Source organism: Acanthopagrus latus, chromosome 20 (genome assembly GCF_904848185.1).
Source record: "Acanthopagrus latus isolate v.2019 chromosome 20, fAcaLat1.1, whole genome shotgun sequence".
Lineage (NCBI taxonomy): Eukaryota > Metazoa > Chordata > Actinopteri > Spariformes > Sparidae > Acanthopagrus > Acanthopagrus latus.
Window position 1 is genome coordinate 13,734,514 of NC_051058.1, and position 19,970 is coordinate 13,754,483.

The following is a 19,970-nucleotide window of genomic DNA, read 5'->3' on the forward strand; positions in this document are numbered from 1 at the left end:
TGAGATGACCTTAGCCTCTTGAGCTTTGCTTTAAGTTTAAATTCAACTTCAGGAACTGATACTTCTAGATGCATTTATGTGATTTCTGAAGGACACAGCACTGGTGTTTAAGAGACAGTCTGAGTATCAGGATGATCTGTCCTAAACTTTAAACAATAAGGCATCTCAACAGGTTCCAGTGAGCGGCACTTTCAACTGTGATCGGAGATTTACCACAGTGATTGATGTACAACTATATGTATACTGTAAGTTATAAGTCATTAATTGATGATAATTTGAACTGACATTCTTAATTCTTAATTGAGTGATTACCTGAGCAAGTGTGTTGTAACCTTATCATCATACCCACTAAACTGTAGCGCCCAGCTGAATGACTCATGTTGAGCTCTTGTTGGTTGGATAAATGAGAGCTGTACGTGCCTTGACACCCATTTAACACTAACTACATGGTGAACGGCACACTTTAAGATAGGGGTGCCCAAACTTTAATGGTGTGCTGCTGCTTTGGCTCTGTAACAGCGTTCAATCCACAAACTTAGTAACTAAACTAATTGAATAAATGTAATATTTGCTTCCAAAATGTGGTAGAGTCAAAATGGAATCAGGTAACTCAGAACTGTAGATTCAATCGCTGCCAGTGATCTCCTTAATAAACTGGAATTACACTTGGCCTCAGGTTAACAGTGTGGGAGCTGGAGCTTACTGAAGATTACATTTAACCATGCAGGATCTATCATACATGCACAATCTAATATAATTGGATTGGAAAGTGCTCATCCAAACTGGAAGACTAACCTGATATGATTAGCTTTCCTAATCTCGTGGCCCTTGAAGACAGGGCCACAGATGTATAACGATTATGTTGCAGCCTAAATTAGTGGTGAAAACTCCCAAACACATAATTAAAAAAATAAAGTCAAATGACCAAATATAATGGAAGAAAAAACAGCTGGCACACAGTGGACCTGTGACTTGTGGAGCCCTTGGAGGTCTGGGGCCCTGCCAGGCTCCAGCTCCTACAGTACCCTGCCTGTCTCTGGTGGCTCTGACCTGAGGAGCTTTCATTATCTGTTAAACAAGCGCATGGGAAGCATCACATAAAGCTCTCCCTGGAGCCCTGTGCGGCCTTGCTGCAGGGGGTAATGATCTCTTATTAACAGTTACAGAATGGACTCTAACAAGGTGGCTGAACTTCTCCTGGCGGTGTAAAAGGTTACACCGCTCGATAATGACAATAGAAAAGACCGAGTGAAGCAGAAATGTGACAACACTTGTAAAAGAGGCTTCAGTGCATTGACAGCTCCAGGTTTGTGCCCGTGCAGGGGCACCGAGACGGACGAGGAAACCCCGAGGATCAGGGCCTCCTGTCCGGATGACACCGGCAGGAGCCAGCCGCACCGCTCTCCTTAGCTAGCATTAGCTAAGCTAACAAATGTCTTCCTTGCATTTGAAATAACTTGTAAATGGATAACTTGATTCAGTCGACTGCATTTGAGGTGTGTGCGACCGGGAGTCGTTAAGGAGTTCGCTGTCTCTGGATGGACGGACAACACCCTTTTCTAGGAGTGTGAGTGACTGTGATAACTGCGAAAGGTTCTCCAGGTGAGTCCGACCGCAGCCAGTGGTACCGTTAGCCAGCTGGGAATGCTAGGTAACTTGACATTAGCTAGTAGCGTTAGCTTGTCACTCAGTCACCAGTAACAGCCTATAAAGTAGTAACACTGCTTAAACTTATGCTGTTAATTGATACATAATAACTTGGCAATTCATGACAGCATTTCACCTTTCTTCCTTAAAATGTTCGCAAGACTTTGACAAGCATATTAGCATCTGCTAAAGCTAATTAGCATTAGCCGAGCTTGCCATTAGTCAACACCTTCTTGTCAGTCAGCATCGTAACGGTTGTTCCACAAACTGTCATGAAATGACGCTGAGCTGAAAAATCGTTTAACTTAAATAGAGTTGAGTCTAATGGATTGATATTACAGTTCAGATGAAGCTAACTTACATATTCTTAAGAGGTGGTTCAGCAGTGTTTTGACAGGCTTGTTGGGCAAAATGATTAACGTTGCTGCCTTGGTAAAACTGAAATGTCCATTATCGATTTTTGCTTGTTTATATGTTTGTTTTGGAGTGACTGTCATCACCGTGAATCATTGCTTTAGCTGACAGGCACCCTGTTTGGTAGGAGTTACCAATGGCCAAAAGGAAGTGGTGCCCTGCCCTTTCAGATGCTTATGATAACCATTTATTTGATTAGGGATTATTCTTGGTCCATCCGCCTAAATGTCTCTCTGACTTAAATTAGTAATGCAGTGGGGCAATACCTCAATCACGAGTAATGTCCAGATTCAGGTTCACTTGCTTCTGTGATCTGATTTGCATAGCATTTCAGCACCAGCAGCTGAAGTTTAGTTAACTGGTGCAATTAAGAATAGACATCAATGGCCTACATAAACACCAAGGTCTTATAGAATCCCCACCCCCGCTTCTCTATCAGTGCAAGTAGATCACAAAACGTATCCTGGAAAGATGCAAAATCATGCTGGGTGCCCATTTTCTCCTGTCAGCTCAGAGGCAACGCAGGTTGGGGGATTTCTCAATGACCGATTTAAAAGACAAAAGCTTTCCTGTTGGCTTTCTTCTAATGAATGAGATTGAGATTGTTTGTTTTTTTTTTAACTGAAGTGGTTTTCTCTAGAAAGGGCAGCAACCTAGCAAACATTCAGCAAACCGAGTTTACTTGGTGTCAGGTTTGGACCGGGGGTTGTCAAATTTGCTGATCCAACATTAGACTTCCAGGCAGCTCTGTTAAAGTCGTTAGATTTTGCTGGTCAAACCTCAGGATTAACAGGATCATAGGAAGTCAAGGCGGTTTCGTTTGCCTTCCACTGTTAGAATGAAACGCAAGGCACTAAGTTAAAAATGTGAAATATTAAAGAAAATAAGAAGAAGATGTAGCTGGACCCAATTCATACTTAACATGCATGGTATTGGTAGCTAATGTGCCTCTGCCTTCCCCTTCACGTGTGTCAGTCTTCCCTTGTACGACAGTAACCCAACCAGCAACATTCACTGTTCGTATCTCCTTTTCAGGCATGATGGAAGGACCTCATAGCCAGGCTTTAGGCCTGGACCCACGCAGGCAGGAACTGCTCGAGGCTCGCTTCACTGGAGTGGGTGTGACCAAGGTTGGCATCTCTCAATATATTACTGGATGTGTTGTTGGTTACAATCACCAACTTCTAAGGGTACAGTAGGGCTGCAGTGATAGATGAAGTGAAGATTTTGGCTAAACTTGAATTTTTTTTTTTTTATTAACAATCATACAGTAGAATTTAATACTGTAGATAAGCAAATGTACACAGTGTGATAATCTTCAACTTTAGTACCACTGACTGTTACTTTTGAATTGGTATATTGCTGCAACCCAAGTAGAGATTGTTTGTGCAGATGCTACACTTTATGATGTATTTAGAGTTGACTTGTATTTTGTTCTTGAGAAATGTTTTTTGGAAAACTAGCTGAGGATTCCTTTTTATTTTTTTGAGATACAAAAGATTGGCTCCCAGTTTTCCCGCAGACAAACATCCCACAACCCCCTCTGTCGTCTGTGTGTGAATGCAAACGTGAGCAGTCGGTCAGCTCCCTCACGTTAGTCCTTCAGTTTAGTGAAGCTTGGAAGTCTTCTCTATTTCCAGTATTGACTGATGCTCTGTGTTCAGGGCTTTTCTCAGCGGAATGATCCTGCCTCCCTGAGCTAAAACTAAAACAAGACCAGCTCTGTCCTGGCTGACATGGGAGCCGGCTAGCAGCTCTTTGTTTCAGTGGAGCCTAGTGACACAGAAATGGCATCACAGCTCAAGCTCACAGCAGAAGCTGCGTGCTATGCTGCAACCCTGCTGTTGAACTGGGTATTGCTGTGTGTGTGGGTGCGCATTTGAGAAAATGGCAACCCCTGAGAAAGCAGTCACTCTCATTCATGCTCCGGCCTATGGTGTGGTCTGAAATGATCTGCAAGGCCTGCTCACTGTGGTATTAGATTGCAGATGATTTGAGGCCAGATTTAAGGTGCCATTGAAGACATTATGAGGAACACGTGTCGTGTACGTGTTAAGAGTAAAATTTAAACATTTCTTGGCTGTATGTTTGACCTTGAGCAGTAGAAAACCAGCAGGCCTTAAAAGCATTAGCCTCCTGCTCCAATTAGCCTGCTGTTTCGTCTTAGCCTCATCAGGCTGTGCAGCTGGCCATGAATAGTATGAATGACAACGAGGGATTCTACCAAGTGGATGAGAAGTGAAGATCTGCAGATTTACAAGTGGATGTGTATTATACTTCCACTGAAGCATCCTAGCTTAGAGTTTTTATCTTAGTGACATTAAGAAGGAAAAACGCTACTACAAAGGTGGGTTATTAAAGGTGAAAGCCAATAAGTATCCTCTGTCAGATGGGAAATGTATGTGGAAATCTATCTCTGTTTTTGCTAGAAATTGTCATGTAAATATTTTACATGTCAAATGTCCAGTTCTACTTGCAAGAGAAGCACATGACTAATTAATCAGATCTAATGTGTTCTTTTTTTCTCCAGAGTTCAGCCAACAGTGAATCTTCCAACCAGTCATTGTGCAGCGCGGGATCACTCAGTGACAAGGAACTGGAGGTTAGTCCTAGAAAGAGTCAATCAAAATAATAAGTCTGCACTTTCTGACCTTCAGTGGCATCCCTATTGATTATTTGACAAGTGGTCAAGAGGTCTGACTTACCGGCTGTAGACCGGCGGTATAAAGCCTGTCACCAGTCGCCTTTTCACCCCCTTCCTTCTACTATATGCTTGTATTATGTTCAAAATCCCCATCTTTACGTGAAACAATGACGACCTCAAACCTGTTTACCACATGCTGAAAATAGCAAGTGACTCTAACACTAACACTAACAAACATGAACAACCTACCTCCTACCTCCTACCTCTTACAGTGGTGCATGCTCACTCTTCATTCGTTCATCTAATTCATGTTCCCACTGACTGGTGCAGTGGTTTTCAAACTGGGGTCCAGGGACCAACATGGGTGGATGTAAAGGACTCTCGGCAAAAGGAGGAATAGAATATGTTACCTCTATCACAATTTTAGAAGAGTTGGAACAACAAGGAAAGAAATTTGATAACCTGAAAACAAACTTTGGATCACTTGGGTCACTTGGCTTTAAATGTTTAGTGTAGAAAAATAGTTCACTAAATACTGAACACATAAAAGAAGCTGCCATTAATCGGATTACACTGTAGTCAAAACGTTTCTGTTTAGCAAGGAGTGCAATTATACCCTCTTGAATTAATGGTGCAAGGCTTCATTTTGTCAATTGAGTCCTCTCTGCCATTATGTTAATGCAGTAAATGAAATAAGCTTGATGGAGTCAAATTTAAATCTAATCTGTGCTTGTTTTCTGTTCATGTTAGACACCAGAGAAGAAGGCCAGCGACCAGAGAAGCAGGAAGAGAAAAGGAGACATCTATGACAGCAACAGTCAGGGTAAATCCAGGCTCAACTGTTCTGGGTTTCACTTTAGTCACTGCTCTCCTTTTGGTTCTAAATGTAAAAGTGCAATTTGAAGTGCATTTAATATACTTAATGGCATTTTGTGTTAGCTATTCTTTTTATTAGATTAAATGTATATGTTTTAGAACAAAGTGAAGTATCAGTTAAGTGGGTTTTCTTTGTTCTTATACTTCTTGTCCTGTTTTTGTAGGAAAAGGAAGAGGGCACAAAATAAGTGATTATTTTGAGGTGAGTAAAAAATGACCGACTATTGCATTCTTGCCACTCTCACTCTCAAACTTTGGTGTGATGTCCTCACCCTCATGTTCCAACTGTGCTGGTATGGTCCTTCATCAAATTCCTACTGAATAACAGCTCTGTCCTCTTTCTTTTCTGTCTTTGTTTATACACTCTTGTCAACTTGCCCTGTGGCCAGTTTGCTGGTAGCAGTGGCTCTGGCACCAGTCCTGCCCGGGGCATCCCCATGCTGGTGCGCTCCTCTCCACAGCACTCACTGTCTAATCCTCTGGTGAGCACCAGCATCCATCTCCATAGCTCTCTCCCACTTTGTCTCTCTTTCCTCAGTTGTTTCACTGTTGGTTTACCAGCTGTTTAATCTTTAGCCAGAGTCAAATCCATCTGTTGGATATGTGGGTCTTTGTCTGTTTTCCTTTAGCATCAATTTCCTCTTAATTGGAAAGGCTTGGTGGGGCATGTCTCGCTACAATTTATTTCTTTTTACCAAAGTCTAATCCGTTTCAGGGCTAATAGACATGTCTGTGGTTTGTCTGGATCCATTTGACCAGCAGAACTAACAAAACATTCCTTCGAGTGAGTTTATAAGATTTATCCAAAACAAATGTTTTCCCTTTAATGGAAATTGGAACAAGAAAAAAATGGAGCAAATGACAGTGTTTGTTAGTTGTTATTTCTGGCAGAACAGCTGAACGTGTGATATATATTAACTGGATGGATCTAGTGCAGGATAGAATTTAACTGTTGGCCAGAGAAGCTGCGGCTGATGTCATAACACAATGAGCTGGCATGTAAAACAGGAAGACCATGTCTACGTGTGAAATTTCTGGCTGCAGTTTCAGATTCATTGTGGTTGTAGATGACAGTGTTTTGAATTTAGAATCAGCATGTGAACAGCTTCCTACAGCAGCAGAGCTCAAGTTAAAGGTATGATGAGCGACTTCTGGTGATGTGTGGGAGGTGTGCAGGGTTGTTGATCAATACCTCTGACTTCAGGATCAGGTGAGATCTAACTCTTGATTCATTGAAATGTGTGTCTTTCAGAACTCACTTTCTGAATAAGACTTTGTTTTACCAGCGTTAATGAATTAAGTTGAACCCTCCACTGAAGTGAATGAGGCTCCTGTGAGTTTGTGTGTCTGAAAGAGCAAACACTGTCTGTTGCATTTTTTTTTTCCTAACTGCTTTCACAATTTATTGCTATAAAGAAGATGTTATTGGTGGTTATCGACAGTGGTTTTTACCTCTGATGGATCTCTTATTAGCGTCGCTGTGCATGTGCAGTAGTTTCTCAAGACTTCTGCCAGAAAACAGCAGGGTTGATTTTGGTTTATGACAGACCTGTATTGTGAAAGATATATGGACACATTTGTTTGAAAAACAGTATTTCCTGTTAACCTGCTGACAACGGAATACAAGATACTCACTAAAAAGGAGAGATACAGCACATTGTAAATGCCCGTCATTTCCAAATCACGCGGGTCATGTCATCACTTTTTGTTGTTGTCCTGAAATCTTTCTGGAAATATTAACTATTTAATGCAATTTGTTTGAATTGCTAATATTTCTGTATCTCTTTCAAATTTGCTGGAATGCATCTCAAATTCACAATTTTAATTATTTCCCCCATGATGGCTGCTTTTCCTTCCTCTTGTTTTTATCCCTCTCACCCGTTTTATAATCTCTCTACACTGTCTGTATTACACATTCCTAATATTTTGGCTCCGGTGTCTTTCTGCCTTTCTCTTCTTCTGTCTCTCAGTTTCAGCACGGCAGTCCTTCATCCACAGGCTCAGCCCACACAGACTCGTCATCTTGCAGCTCTGTTAAGGCGGCCCTAACGCAGTCCTGCTCACACAAAGCCATCCAGGTGACTCACTAACAGACCTACCTGCAACTCAACTTAACACCAACCTTTCCTGGTTAGAAGAAGTGTTACCTCAGCCACCGTAAATTCAGTTCTGTCCAAACTTTTACTGAAGACAAAACTTTGCACTTTGTTGTGCTGTTTAAAAGCCACTAGTTGGCCAAGATGTGGGTGCTTAAATTAAAGGTCAGACTGAAAGGCCCTGCCACCCACACCACAGTTCATCAGCTATCATTGCAAATAACACTAATTGGGCTAGTTAAAGGTCAACATTTAAATTCACATCTAAAATCCAAGACACCAACGACTGATTTTGATACCTTTTTAAAGCGATGGTGTGTTACTGACTGGCCCGAGGGGTGTCTGCATCATTTGAGGGGGATGAGATGTTAACTCCGGCTTGTTGTTTATGTTTGCCCTCATTCCTCAGTCAGAACTGACCCTGCTGAAACTGACGGCCCTGGAGAAAAACAAGAACTCTGACCTGGAGAAGAAAGAAGGCAGGATAGATGACCTGCTGAGGGTAAGATTTCTCAAAAATGGCTCAATAAAACGTACTTTGGGGCGTTTGAAAACATCTGAGAGAACTTCAGAGCACGGTTGGAAAGTGGAAACAAGTTATTATTTCTGACAACATTTTTACAAATTGATGATGGATGTCACATAATGTTGATGTAAGGTCCATTCACAAATGTCTAATAATCCCTTCACACACGAGACAAATGTCCTCCCACTTGTCAAGACAACTGCAGTAATTAACCTGCTCCAGGCTGGTGGCAGCTCGTCATGAATTATGTGCTCATTAACTTTCAAACGCCATTGTTGTTTGATTTACTTTTGGTGTGAATGCCAGCAAACCGAGCTGACACCCTGATACTTGTTGCATCATGTCCGCCTCGAATCCTCCTTGTAATAAGTATTAGATGTCAGAGTGGTGATGTATGTTTCGACAGGCAAACTGTGACTTGAGGCGGCAGCTGGATGAGCAGCAGAAGATGCTGGAGCGCTTCAAAGAGCGGCTTAACAAGTGTGTGACCATGAGCAAGAAGCTGCTCATCGAGAAGGTATGTGTACATACAGTTGAGCACTTGAGTGAAGTGCTCAAGTTGAGTGGTTTTGATTATGGTTGATTTAGTCTCCTTAGTGTTAAAATTGAGCTGTTTTTTTGTGTCGATTCCTCCTTTCTCCTAGTCAAAGCAGGAGAAGATGGCCTGCAGGGACAAAAGCATGCAGGACCGGCTGCGTCTGGGCCACTTCACCACCGTCCGGCACGGAGCCTCCTTCACCGAGCAGTGGACAGACGGATACGCCTTCCAGAACCTCATCAAGTGAGGACACGTATAGGCACAAACACGTATTGCATTTTGTCCGTTGTGTGTATGAGAATGCCGACAATAGATGGTTCTCACATGTTCTAGGCAGCAAGAGCGAGTCAACTCACAGCGGGAGGACATTGAGAGGCAGAGGAAGCTGCTGGGGAAGCGGAAACCTCCCTCCATGGCCCAGACGCCTCCACCCAGCCTTGAACAGAACAGACGCAAGAGCCGGAACAATGGCCAGGAGAATGAAGCGTAAGATTATAAAGAATGGCTCAATTACTTCACACACACTCAGTCATTTCGTAACTGCTGATAGATTTTCCTGGTGATACTGGGGTGTTTGACTTCTTTCATAAAGAGTCTTTGACTTGACTTGTTCCTGTCATTATATCATTTAATCTAATATTTATTAAGTGTGTAGCTTACTACATGTTTTCTGGTTATACTGTGTTGTTAATTAAGAATTGTTGCTTATTTGTCTAACACAGGTTGTCACTAGCAGAATATCATGAGCAAGAGGAGATTTTCAAACTTCGTATCGGTCATCTAAAAAAGGTACCAATTCACTTCTTAAAGCACCTTTTTCCTCGTTTATTTTGAAACGTGCTACTACCTAGTCACCAAGAAACCTAGTTCTAGTGTTGTTCCTGTTTATTAAGATTTGAGGCAGATTATAGATTGATGTTTGTGTGTAGGAAGAAGCAGAGATCCAGTCAGAGCTTGAGCACTTGGAGCGAGTGAGAAACCTGCACATTCGGGAGTTGAAGAGAATCCACAACGAGGACAACTCGCAGTATGTATCATCTCAATGTAATATACCTTACATGTGTTCTGTTGTGTATTTTAAACTTTAAAACATATTCACAACATGATTCAAGAAAGTCTTCTTCTTTAGATTTAAAGACCACCCTACACTGAACGACCGATATCTGCTATTATATTTACTTGGAAGAGGCGGCTTTAGTGAAGTTTTCAAGGTAAGCATCGACTTAAAGTACCACTTCATGATCTTTAAAGTGTGCTGGGTCTTTCTGAAAAACTTGCAGCAAGGACACTTCACTTACCTGTGTTTGTGTGTTGATGTTTTTTCCTTTGCAGGCTTTTGATTTGACAGAGCAGAGGTATGTGGCCATTAAAATCCATCAACTCAACAAGAACTGGAGGGAGGAGAAGAAGCAAAACTACCACAAGTGAGTCTTGAACCTTTCTTTCTTTTCTTTTTTTTCTTTTCTTTTTTTTGTACTGTGCCTGCTGCTAATGGCCTTCTTGCTTTCATTAATGAAAATGTTTCACCTTATAATGACATTTGAAACCATCTGAATTTGTGATTTGTTAATGTCTCTTCAGACACGCCTGTAGAGAGTACAGAATCCACAAAGAACTTGACCACCCGAGGATAGTCAAACTCTACGACTATTTCTCAATCGACACAGACTCGTAAGTGAATCATTCTGCATAAAGCTCAGAAAGGTGAACCATTACAACTATGATAGATGTATTTAAGGGCAAAACATGATATATTTTTACAGTGACAATGTATCAAACAACGATGTACTGCGCTTCCTGTGGCAGGTTCTGCACAGTGCTGGAGTACTGTGAAGGCAATGATCTGGACTTCTACTTGAAGCAGAATAAGCTGATGAGCGAGAAGGAGGGCCGCTCTATCGTCATGCAGATCGTCAATGCCCTCAAGTACCTCAACCAGATTCGGCCACCCATCATCCACTACGACCTCAAGCCTGGTATTCTTACAGTTTTAACATTTTGTAATCCCCCTCAGTGTGTGAAAATGGAACTACTTCACTGAACCTGGTACATAATGTCTGTGTTAGGAAACATCTTGTTGGTTAACGGCACAGCCTGTGGAGAGATAAGGATCACCGACTTCGGCCTGTCCAAGATCATGGATGATGACAGCTACAGCTCTGCAGATGGCATCGAGCTGACCTCACAGGGAGCGGGGACCTACTGGTACACAGACACATTTTCACAGACACATTTAAGCAACACCTATGACTTCACACATTTGTGGCTGGGGTGTTGACTTTTGATAGGAATCACATCCCTGCTATATTCAGTAAATTGTGTGCAGTGCAAAGGGAACTTGCTGAGGGAAACTCATTTAAATCTTAGGTTGTGATCATGTGGCTTACAGGTACCTGCCTCCTGAGTGCTTTGTGGTGGGCAAAGAGCCCCCCAAAATATCCAACAAGGTGGATGTTTGGTCAGTAGGAGTCATCTTCTACCAGTGCTTATATGGACGCAAGGTAACTGTTAAATTTTGTTGTTATATTTGAAAAAAAAATTAGAGTAATCAGTCTGTTAACCGCCTCCCTTTGTTTGTCCACCTCCAGCCGTTCGGTCATAACCAGTCCCAGCAGGATATCCTTCAAGAAAACACCATATTAAAAGCCACTGAGGTGCAGTTTCCCCCGAAACCTGTGGTCACCACAGAAGCAAAGGTGTGGTAGTCACTTCTCTTTAACAGCTATAATCTCACTACTCTGGTTCCAACAAAGGCCCGATGAGTTTAAACATTTAGCTCTGAACGTGATATAATTCCTGCTCAAACAGGATGTCGGGCTCGAACACAACAGTAAAGAATCCTTCTTGATTGTAAACCTATAGGAAGTTTAGATTTAAAGGGACAGTTCACCCCGAAATAGAAAACTCACACATTTCCTATGACCTGTAGTGTTGTTTATCCATGTAGATTACTTTGGTGGGAGTTTTAGAGTAAATGTAATTATTTGCCAACTCTTGAATATAATGAATGATGGCACTCAGCTTGTTGCGCTCAAAATGCCATAAATTACATTTGAAAAACTCAACAGCCATGTCTCCTACAAGAGGTTCGTGCTCATGACACTGGATGTAAATATGAGTAGATGCACGCCTCTTTTAGCACAGTGACATGCAAAGAAAATAGTTCCTACATGAAAACTTTGGCCTAAATTCAAAAACTTGGTGACTCAGACCAAGAAGAACATGTACATTTGATTGGGGGGTGAACTGTCCCTTTTAGATTTTTGGTCTTTGGAAGGAATTTGTCTCATTTGTAATGAGCGTAGAGACATGACATTTTGTTGTGCAAAAAGTGTGAAGAAAAAACACTATCAGCAGAAAGAAAGAAGCAAAGTTTGCTTTGGGAATAATGAGTCCCTTCTTCCCTTCCATAGGCCTTCATTCGACGTTGCCTGGCTTATCACAAGGAGGACCGTGTGGATGTTCTGCAGCTGGCTAACGACCCCTTCCTCATGCCCCATATCCGTAAAGCCCTGGGCAGCAACAGCACACCCATGGCACCTCCTCTCCCCTCCACCTCCAGCTGCTACAGCAGCAGTGCCTCCGACTGAAGCAAGCCGAAAGAATCCTATAAGAAAAATCCCCCAGTGAGGACAAAGCCACGCGGAGACGTTACACACTTGATGAAACTCCTCCTTTGCTCTCTCTCAAGAGCAGAGAGCATGATGGGATATAGGGATAACTTAGAGTGTGAATGGAACCAAAATGGTGGATGATGTGGTGATGTAGTTGCGCCCACCACCATTGTCCGAGTGGTAAAACATGAAGGGCCGTTCTCTGGCTGTGGGCTCTGTAGAACCCAAAGATCTGCCCATATGCATGCACTAACACAACAAACTTTGGCTCATTTCAAAAAGGGGCTCTCTACAATAGTAAAAGCACCCGAAAAATTGCACAACTGACAGGCGGAGAGATATGCCACCTGTGGAAGATCACCTTGCCTGTGCTCTGTGGACGGTTTAGAAGAAGAAGCATTAATGAAAAACGTCATCGCATCCAGCTTGAAATGTATCATCTATTAAACTATTTTTCAGAACTACAGTGGTCATTTTCACATATGTATCCCTATAGGTTTGAACCTGGGACTTTAAGGAAGGGCTCCTACAAGTGATAAGGAATGACTGATGACCAAAGTTCAAGGCCTGCCTTGTTGACATGGAGGTTCAGAAGGTGAAACTGAAGAGGGCTGATTGTGGGAAAGAGTAACTGGTTTTGACCTATTTTAAATATTTTCTGGATAACTGGAAGTCAGCTTATTATTTTAATTGTTAAGTCCATATTTTTCCAAGAAATGTATCCCCTCTAATGTTTTTGTGAACCTTACAGGGGGGCTGACTGTGAGTGTTGTGATGAGAGTTAAAAATTGAACTGAGATAATTATGAAATCATTAAAAATTACATTTGGTTAACATGTTGTGTTTGTTTTGATTTGGGAAAACCAGAGGGTAGCTAATATAGATTCATTGTAAAAGCAGGCATGGGTCGTTGTTAGGCCTTCAGTGGAGCATGATGACGTGTGTTGGAGACGGGTAACATCTAAATGAAACAGTGCATTAAAGAACAAGTTCACCCAAAAGTGAACATTTTCCAATGTTGTTTTGCCAAGAAGCTCCTGAAATTCACCTGACTTTCCATCAGCACAAAGGTGGGTAGATAATAACTGAATTTAAATTTTAGGGGTTGAACTTATCCTTTAATGTGTTGCAATGTTTTGATACACATGTCAACAAAAAAAGCATGTCATTTATAAGAAAGCCTTCACATCAGGCATAGTTTTTTCACAGCATGAAATGTTTATTAAAAGTATCATTATTTAAAACAGAATTCATACAATGGTGCAGAGTGTGAACTTAAAGAAGCTGTCAGTGCATCTAAATACAACGGTTTACCTGTAAAGTAAGTGGCAAATGTGATGACTGCAGAAATACTGACACACTCCTGTTTTATACTAAATTGTGAGACTATTAAAAACCCTACCTTGAACTGGACTATGACATCATACTCTTACAGCTTCTTTAACTGGGACAGAAAAAAAACTTTCTCTCACAGTGATTTCAAAAGGTGCAGCGCAGCAGGACAGCGAGGACACCTTGAACTCCATAAAGTGGTTAGAGGTGAATTTGGCGAAAGATTTCTTTCAAGTTACATTCTAGTCTGAGGACACGTGAAATTGTCTTAATGCGATATCAGCTCTTCAGAAAAGAAACCACATGTTAATTAGCGAAGCAGATGATAAAAAGGTGCTAAAAGACGCGCATGGTTATCTTATCCTGATGGCTCTGATGCCAACCTGCGCCTGTCTTCAGTGCTTCTGGGCCCACAACTGGTAATTTCCACTTTGCAGCAAAATAGAAACAAATTGCCCCCTCTATGATGCAACATGTAAAAACACACCATCTGCACTGAAGATCTAGACTTGCTCCATGCTTCTTTTTTTTTTTTTGTACTGGAAATCCTAAAAAACACTTTGAAAATGGTGCCGACAGAACCATTTATTTTTCCTTTGGCCGAGAGTCCGAAAATCCATTTATCGGAGGGGCGAATGACTTTGCGGAACTCAATACAACAATCGTCTGGAGGGGTTTATCTGTTGTAGAACTGTGAGGTGACCCAGGCGAGTCCCCACTTCAGGTTGGTGAGCATGAACTTGAGCGCCTTGGTCCACTGCTCCTCAGAGTTGAACTGGGTTTTGATGGAGTAGGAGCCGCCGCTGCCGCCTGTGTCCTCGATCTTACCCTTCTCCACGTCCATCCTGAAGAACAAAACAATGATTACAGTCAGTATATAAGGCCTCATGGATGTACTGGTATCAATATTTTCATCTGGCACTTCATATAGATAGTAGGCATGTGGTGTACGTGCCAACACCCTCTGCCCGACCAATGGCAGTGTTTTTTCTTCTGTTTGATTGAGTCTCATTGGTTGATTTATGTTTTCAGTAAATACGTTTTGCTTTGTTGCAAACTTGTCTGGTCTCTCACCTTTATCACAGACTTTGAGCTGGGCTATGACAGGAGATAATGACTGAATTTTCATTTTTTTTAAGTAAGAACTGTTCCTTCAGGTTTTCTCATTTTCTCTCAGTCTGGTTTACAGCTTTGTTAGATCCGGCATCAGCCCCTTTTTATTGTTTATGCAATACATCTTAGCCGGCATGAGACCCTGCAGAACTAATAACACTGCTGCTTGAGTGAGCAGTGTGGCCAAACTTTTATGTCAGCCATCTATTTCAGATATCCCTCAAACCGACACCTATATATAACCAATCAACCAACCTCCATTTATACTCGATAGATCATTGAGGGGTGAAAACAGGACGGAGAAAAAACTAAATAACTAGGAGCTATATAGACAAAGAAATGAACGTCCTACAATTGGCTGGTGAAAAAATGCACAATGGTTGTTTTACAGCAGATAAAATGTGGCTATCATGGCAGATGATTAAATAGATACATTTAGATAATTAAATAGGCTGTATTTTGTTCCAGACTCAGGTGCACCAAAATTAAACTGAATTGATATGGTTAGTATGTCAAGCCTTAAGGTCTGTAATATGTACCATGTAAGACGGTTTAACTGGCTATACGTGCTATTAGCAAAGTCAAATGTAATATTATTGTGCCATATGAAACTCAACATTAACTTTGTTGGACACACTAAAGAGTAAGGTTGTGCTGTCACCAGTGAAGGCACAGTGACCTTTATAAGGCTGATTACAGCAAGTGCATTAGTAAAAGTTGTACTGGCAGCCATGTTTTAATAATTTAAAGGGTTATAAAGCCAAAGCTTTCCCAAATGTCCTTTATTTGCCTCAATAGCATAATCATGGCAGTCAATTCCCCAGCCCCTCAGGACTGAGGGAAGATAATTGTTTAAAATTTGCATTTAAACTTCATGAATATTTACAGCTTCATCTTAAATGGCTGCAGTGTAGCCCTGGTTACTGAGAATGAGGACAAATGTTCACATTGTGCTGCTCTGCAGGTATCTGACCTATATGGAAGGCAGAAGCCAGTGTCTCCTTTTTCCACCTCCTCTTTGAACTGCTGGACACAGTCCAGGAAGGCCACCATGGCGTGGTCGAATTTATTGTCCCAGAAGAACCTCAGGCCTCCTGAGCAGTAGAGAGGAAGCTCCTGGACAAACAATGAGACACAGAGAAAGGGCAGGATTGGAGCCTTGAGGAAATGAAATGGTGACAGGAGAGCTGGCTGTGAGAATACTGCATGTATTACCTTAGACTTGTCTGTCAGGGACTCTAAGTACGAGTGGTTTCCATACGGGACAAGACGATATCTGTAGAGAGAAGCAACTCATTTTCAGAACAGAGATCTTATCTATTATTATGTTATCTGTTGCCCAGAGACTGCAGATGTAAATTCTGGGCAATGAGGGTAAAATGAAGCAACAAACAAACAAAAACAACAAACAGAATGTAAATCAAGATAATGTACTAACATGCAATAACACTGAATAATTGAATGTACATAACAAAAAAAATGTGGTGAAGAGCAAAGGAACAAATACAATCCTGGTAAACAGACTGAAAACAGCACTTATTAGAAGGAGGCTTTACATGTGTAAGAGTACAAAATACAAATTAAAGATGACATACATTTTCTTCTGATTTAATATTAATTGTTTAAAAGATTCAACTGTGTGTGTGTGTGTGTGTACCTCTGGAAGCGCAGCCCCATCTTGTTGGCCAGAGCGTGCAGCAGCAGCACCGTCTGCCCCCAGGCTGCGTTGATCTCATTCCACTCCACCGGGACGCTCGGGAGTCGGCCGAGTCGGAAGTTGTTGATGGTACCGAACTGGCCGCTGTGCCTGAGCACAAACAAACAATTCAGAGTCTCAGTCAATAAGGCATTGATTACTTTTTGTCCCGGAGGCCTCGATCAAGTAGTTGCTAAGTCACGCTTGATTGGCTGACAGAAAACAAATGATTTTCTCTTAAAATGCACAACAACAATTCTTTGTGAGAATGGGCTTGTACCAAATGTGAAATGTGGCGTTGAACACGTTGGTCTTCTTCAGGCGATCCAGCTGAATCTGGCAGTAACGCATCTGGTTGTCGACACTCTTCAGCTCATCGTCAAGCTCCAGCTGTTGCCGCTTAAACTCGCTGTACTCTTTTTGGTACCTTTTAGCACAAAACAGTGGAAGGAAATGGAGCTGTTAGCTTCCGTTTCATTCAGTATACGGCAGTATTATCTGTTTACTCTCGGCTCACTCACTGTAGCTCCTCTGTGTCCAGCTGCTGAGAATGGACCCTGCTCTGGGTCAGGTCCTGGGCCACAGCAGCCCTCTGTTCCTCCACAGCCTCCAGCTCCTGGACCAGAGCCTCCTCCTCCTCCTTCAGCTGCTGCAGCTCTGCCAACAGGGTCTCCTCTTCCTCCACCTGCAGGTGTGACAGCAGCTCCAGACACTGCCTGAAAATACAGCATATGTTATTACAGGCATACTCATTTTATTTGGCTTTAACCAAACCAAGTTACAGTATTTTTTGTCTCTCATAAATCTTTTTGATGGAAATCTGACACATTTTAACTCACTTGTAATTCTGGCACTCGTTCTCTGTGATATTCAGCTGGGTGTCCAGGTGGTCCAGCAGGGTGTCAGTACATTCTTCACACAGTGGGTGGTCCACATCCGTCTGGCCTGACATGATGTCAAACAGGTCGCTGGTCACCTGATGGGGTGGGATCAGAGGCATAACTGTCACTTGGTATGGTCACATCACTACCACACTGTCAGATAAGAACATTACAGTTCAGAGACTTTACCTTAAGCCTACGACTTAGATTTTCCATTGTGCCCCCATCTGATGCTTCTCCAATCAGCGTGAAGCTGTTGGCGCTCTCTGTGGACATCATCCTGCAGGCAAAGAATCAGCAGTTCAGTCAACTTTGTCCATACTTATACTTATTATACTGCTTATTCCATCCTGAGACGGCCTCACTGCACAGGGGGAAATATTGTCTATGCTGATATATAATGCCATGTAAAATACAGGCATTTTAATTTTTGCCCACAGAGTGCTTTTGATTGTTTTTAAAGTAAACTGGCATTTCAAATGTTTTTTTTATCAAGACTAGATTTCACCTATGCAATGAGAAAGAGCCCTTCACAAGATGGAATAATTGTATTCTATTCCATTTCCTGAATAAAAACACAAGATTGCTCACCGTGCAGGGGGGATGTACTTTCTTGACACTCCGTCTTGCTTGTTTTCTACAAATGTCTCCTGGAAGGAAAATAACTGTCAATCTTAGTCTCGAGTATGCTTGTTGTTTCTTCTAAAAGTCTTGCAGATAACAGTGAAGTTTTCACAACAGAAACACAATACAGAAACATGGAGTTAAAAAGAAAAAACTGTTAAAAACTTCAAATTTTCTGATTTCAGCTTCTTTAAATATTCTGTAAATATTTTCTGATTTCTTCAGTCCTCTTAGTCAAGCTGTCCTTAGAGGAAAATAAGGTTCCAAGAGCACGTTTTGAAGCTAGAAAGGTGGCAGGGTCTGCTACATATAAAAGTCAAACAATATGAAACAGTGTTGTCCTTTAAGGTTGGTCTGTTTGTTTGTTTATGTTTAGGCATAGAAACAAATCAGTCTATGAGGACCTTTCACGTCTGATTCAAATTTCTTCCCCAAAACTACACAGTGCACCTTTAATGCAGTTGAAGTAACTTTATCTAAATGTCACCAGTCTAAAATTTGGGACCGGGGAATCAAGGGTTTGTCATACACAAAGAAACACAATGTATTGGATATAGTGAACAAGGACAATGGTTTGACGGTGTCAGTTGTTGCACATTACAACTATCCATATGAATTCCAGTAATTTGCTGTCACATTAAGTGTACGTGTCTTGTGCGTCCTGCACAGACAGTCACATCTTCAGATGTACTGCATGTTGTCTGCTGTACCTACCTCTGGTGCTGTCTCCCCCTCAGAGCTGTCAGCCTGTTTACTGGGGGTCACTGTGACTAACGGAGCTGAGGAGAGACAGAGGGTCACACAGGGGTCAAAACACGAGTGATGAAGCAGTGTGAGAGGCCAACAGACTAAATCTCCTTTTACAGGTGTGGATACATACCGATGAGTTCGTGGATTGTGACCCGGTCGAGCACATTGAAGGACGTGTCCAGTTTGAGCGGCTGACAGCACCGCTGACACACGAAGCTGACCTGCATGGTTGTGCTCGACGACTTGGAGCCCTCCATCGCTAGTTACAAGAGGACACGTAAAGGCATTGATATTATATAAGTTATTAACACTGACAGCTTAGTAGTATTTTCAAAAGTGTAGTAGAAGTTAACGCTACACAGTCTAGCTCGCTAGCTACATGGCTAGCTAGACAGTTCGTTAACATTAGCTTTACCGCTATCTTAACATACAGTGACGGTTAATAAACATAACATGGACTCACTGTCGCTTGTGAAGTTGAAACTATTGCATAATAATCCTGACTTGTGCACGACGGTAAGAAATCACGTCCAATATATTTAGCGTGACTGCTCCATTTTTGCACCTCGGGATTTATTTTCCCACTTCCGTATTGTTGTTTACGCCGGATGTGACGTCAGACAAAGTGTAAACGTCACATGGGAAACTTATAATAGGAAACATTTTGTTAGCACACTGCACAGGTAGTTTCTTACTTCACCTGACAATTTTTGGTCAATACTTTCAATTGTCCTTACTTTTAAAAATCTGTCTGTTAATCTTCTAATGTCACAGAATCTCACAGGTCACATTTTAATACACAGCATACAAATGTCTGAATTTACCTGGATAATATGGACACATCAGACCTTGTGTTCCCCTGGTTGGTAATCAATATCAAACAAACTGAATGTAATGGGCACTCTTAACCTGAAAACATTCAATATTGTCTTACAAATTTCGCAGTACTTTGCCACAGTTCTGTTTTTACATACAGAATATGCACTTCTTTTCAAGCATTTCTGCACAATACACAAGCTAAAATCCACAGGCTGATAAAACGTTGGTTGCCTATGAACCATTAGATTTAATTTTAACGGCAGTTGCTATACATTTACATCGATGCCTCCATAAATGAATAACTTGCAAAATGACAAAACACCTACACTGTTTTACAAATAAACAATAAAGTGAAACAAATGGTGTAAATGTACAGGTTGTGTAAAGACGACCGGCCTGC

The 19,970-nt window shown here is 41.7% G+C and overlaps 2 protein-coding genes across 3 annotated transcripts; one reads left to right on the plus strand and one right to left on the minus strand.

Annotated features, from left to right (window-relative positions):
- The first annotated feature begins 994 nt into the window (after nucleotides 1-994).
- Nucleotides 995-13,189, plus strand: LOC119009415 (serine/threonine-protein kinase tousled-like 2). Of its 2 annotated transcripts, XM_037080667.1 has the most exons (21): nucleotides 995-1,602; nucleotides 3,097-3,191; nucleotides 4,592-4,663; nucleotides 5,456-5,528; nucleotides 5,746-5,783; nucleotides 5,971-6,063; nucleotides 7,552-7,659; nucleotides 8,087-8,179; nucleotides 8,610-8,720; nucleotides 8,848-8,984; nucleotides 9,075-9,227; nucleotides 9,464-9,530; nucleotides 9,671-9,768; nucleotides 9,871-9,952; nucleotides 10,074-10,165; nucleotides 10,323-10,412; nucleotides 10,548-10,717; nucleotides 10,808-10,946; nucleotides 11,131-11,242; nucleotides 11,330-11,437; nucleotides 12,155-13,189. In XM_037080667.1, the coding sequence occupies exons 2-21, from the start codon at nucleotides 3,099-3,101 to the stop codon at nucleotides 12,329-12,331; spliced, it is 2,106 nt and encodes a 701-aa protein (XP_036936562.1). In that variant the 5' UTR covers nucleotides 995-1,602; nucleotides 3,097-3,098; the 3' UTR covers nucleotides 12,332-13,189. The 2 variants fall into 2 exon arrangements, with proteins under 2 accessions (XP_036936562.1, XP_036936563.1); XM_037080668.1 differs by lacking the exon at nucleotides 5,971-6,063 and having other exon boundaries at nucleotides 1,001-1,602.
- Nucleotides 13,190-13,550: 361 nt separating this feature from the next.
- becn1 (beclin 1, autophagy related) lies at nucleotides 13,551-19,357 on the minus strand. The gene is made up of 12 exons (XM_037080672.1): nucleotides 19,215-19,357; nucleotides 18,882-19,010; nucleotides 18,716-18,780; nucleotides 17,969-18,027; nucleotides 17,567-17,657; nucleotides 17,336-17,472; nucleotides 17,018-17,212; nucleotides 16,777-16,923; nucleotides 16,458-16,607; nucleotides 16,016-16,076; nucleotides 15,774-15,916; nucleotides 13,551-14,532 (listed from the first exon to the last, which is right to left on the minus strand). Exons 2-12 carry the CDS (start codon nucleotides 19,006-19,008, stop codon nucleotides 14,364-14,366), a joined length of 1,344 nt encoding a protein of 447 aa, XP_036936567.1. The 5' UTR covers nucleotides 19,009-19,010; nucleotides 19,215-19,357; the 3' UTR covers nucleotides 13,551-14,363.
- Between the last annotated feature and the right edge of the window lie 613 nt (nucleotides 19,358-19,970).

Excerpts from the sequence above, each read along its gene's own strand:
- LOC119009415 (XM_037080667.1), top strand. The coding sequence starts at position 3,099 with ATGATGGAAGGACCTCATAGCCAGGCTTTAGGCCTGGACCCACGCAGG. Across the intron at positions 9,531-9,670 it reads GTATCGGTCATCTAAAAAAG|GAAGAAGCAGAGATCCAGTC; the intron begins GTACCAATTCAC and ends GTTTGTGTGTAG. Across the intron at positions 9,953-10,073 it reads GCTTTAGTGAAGTTTTCAAG|GCTTTTGATTTGACAGAGCA; the intron begins GTAAGCATCGAC and ends TTTCCTTTGCAG.
- becn1 (XM_037080672.1), bottom strand. The coding sequence starts at position 19,008 with ATGGAGGGCTCCAAGTCGTCGAGCACAACCATGCAGGTCAGCTTCGTG. Across the intron at positions 16,608-16,776 it reads AACGCCACATTTCACATTTG|GCACAGCGGCCAGTTCGGTA; the intron begins GTACAAGCCCAT and ends GTTTGTGCTCAG. Across the intron at positions 14,533-15,773 it reads GGCTTCTGCCTTCCATATAG|GATGGACGTGGAGAAGGGTA; the intron begins GTCAGATACCTG and ends TTTGTTCTTCAG.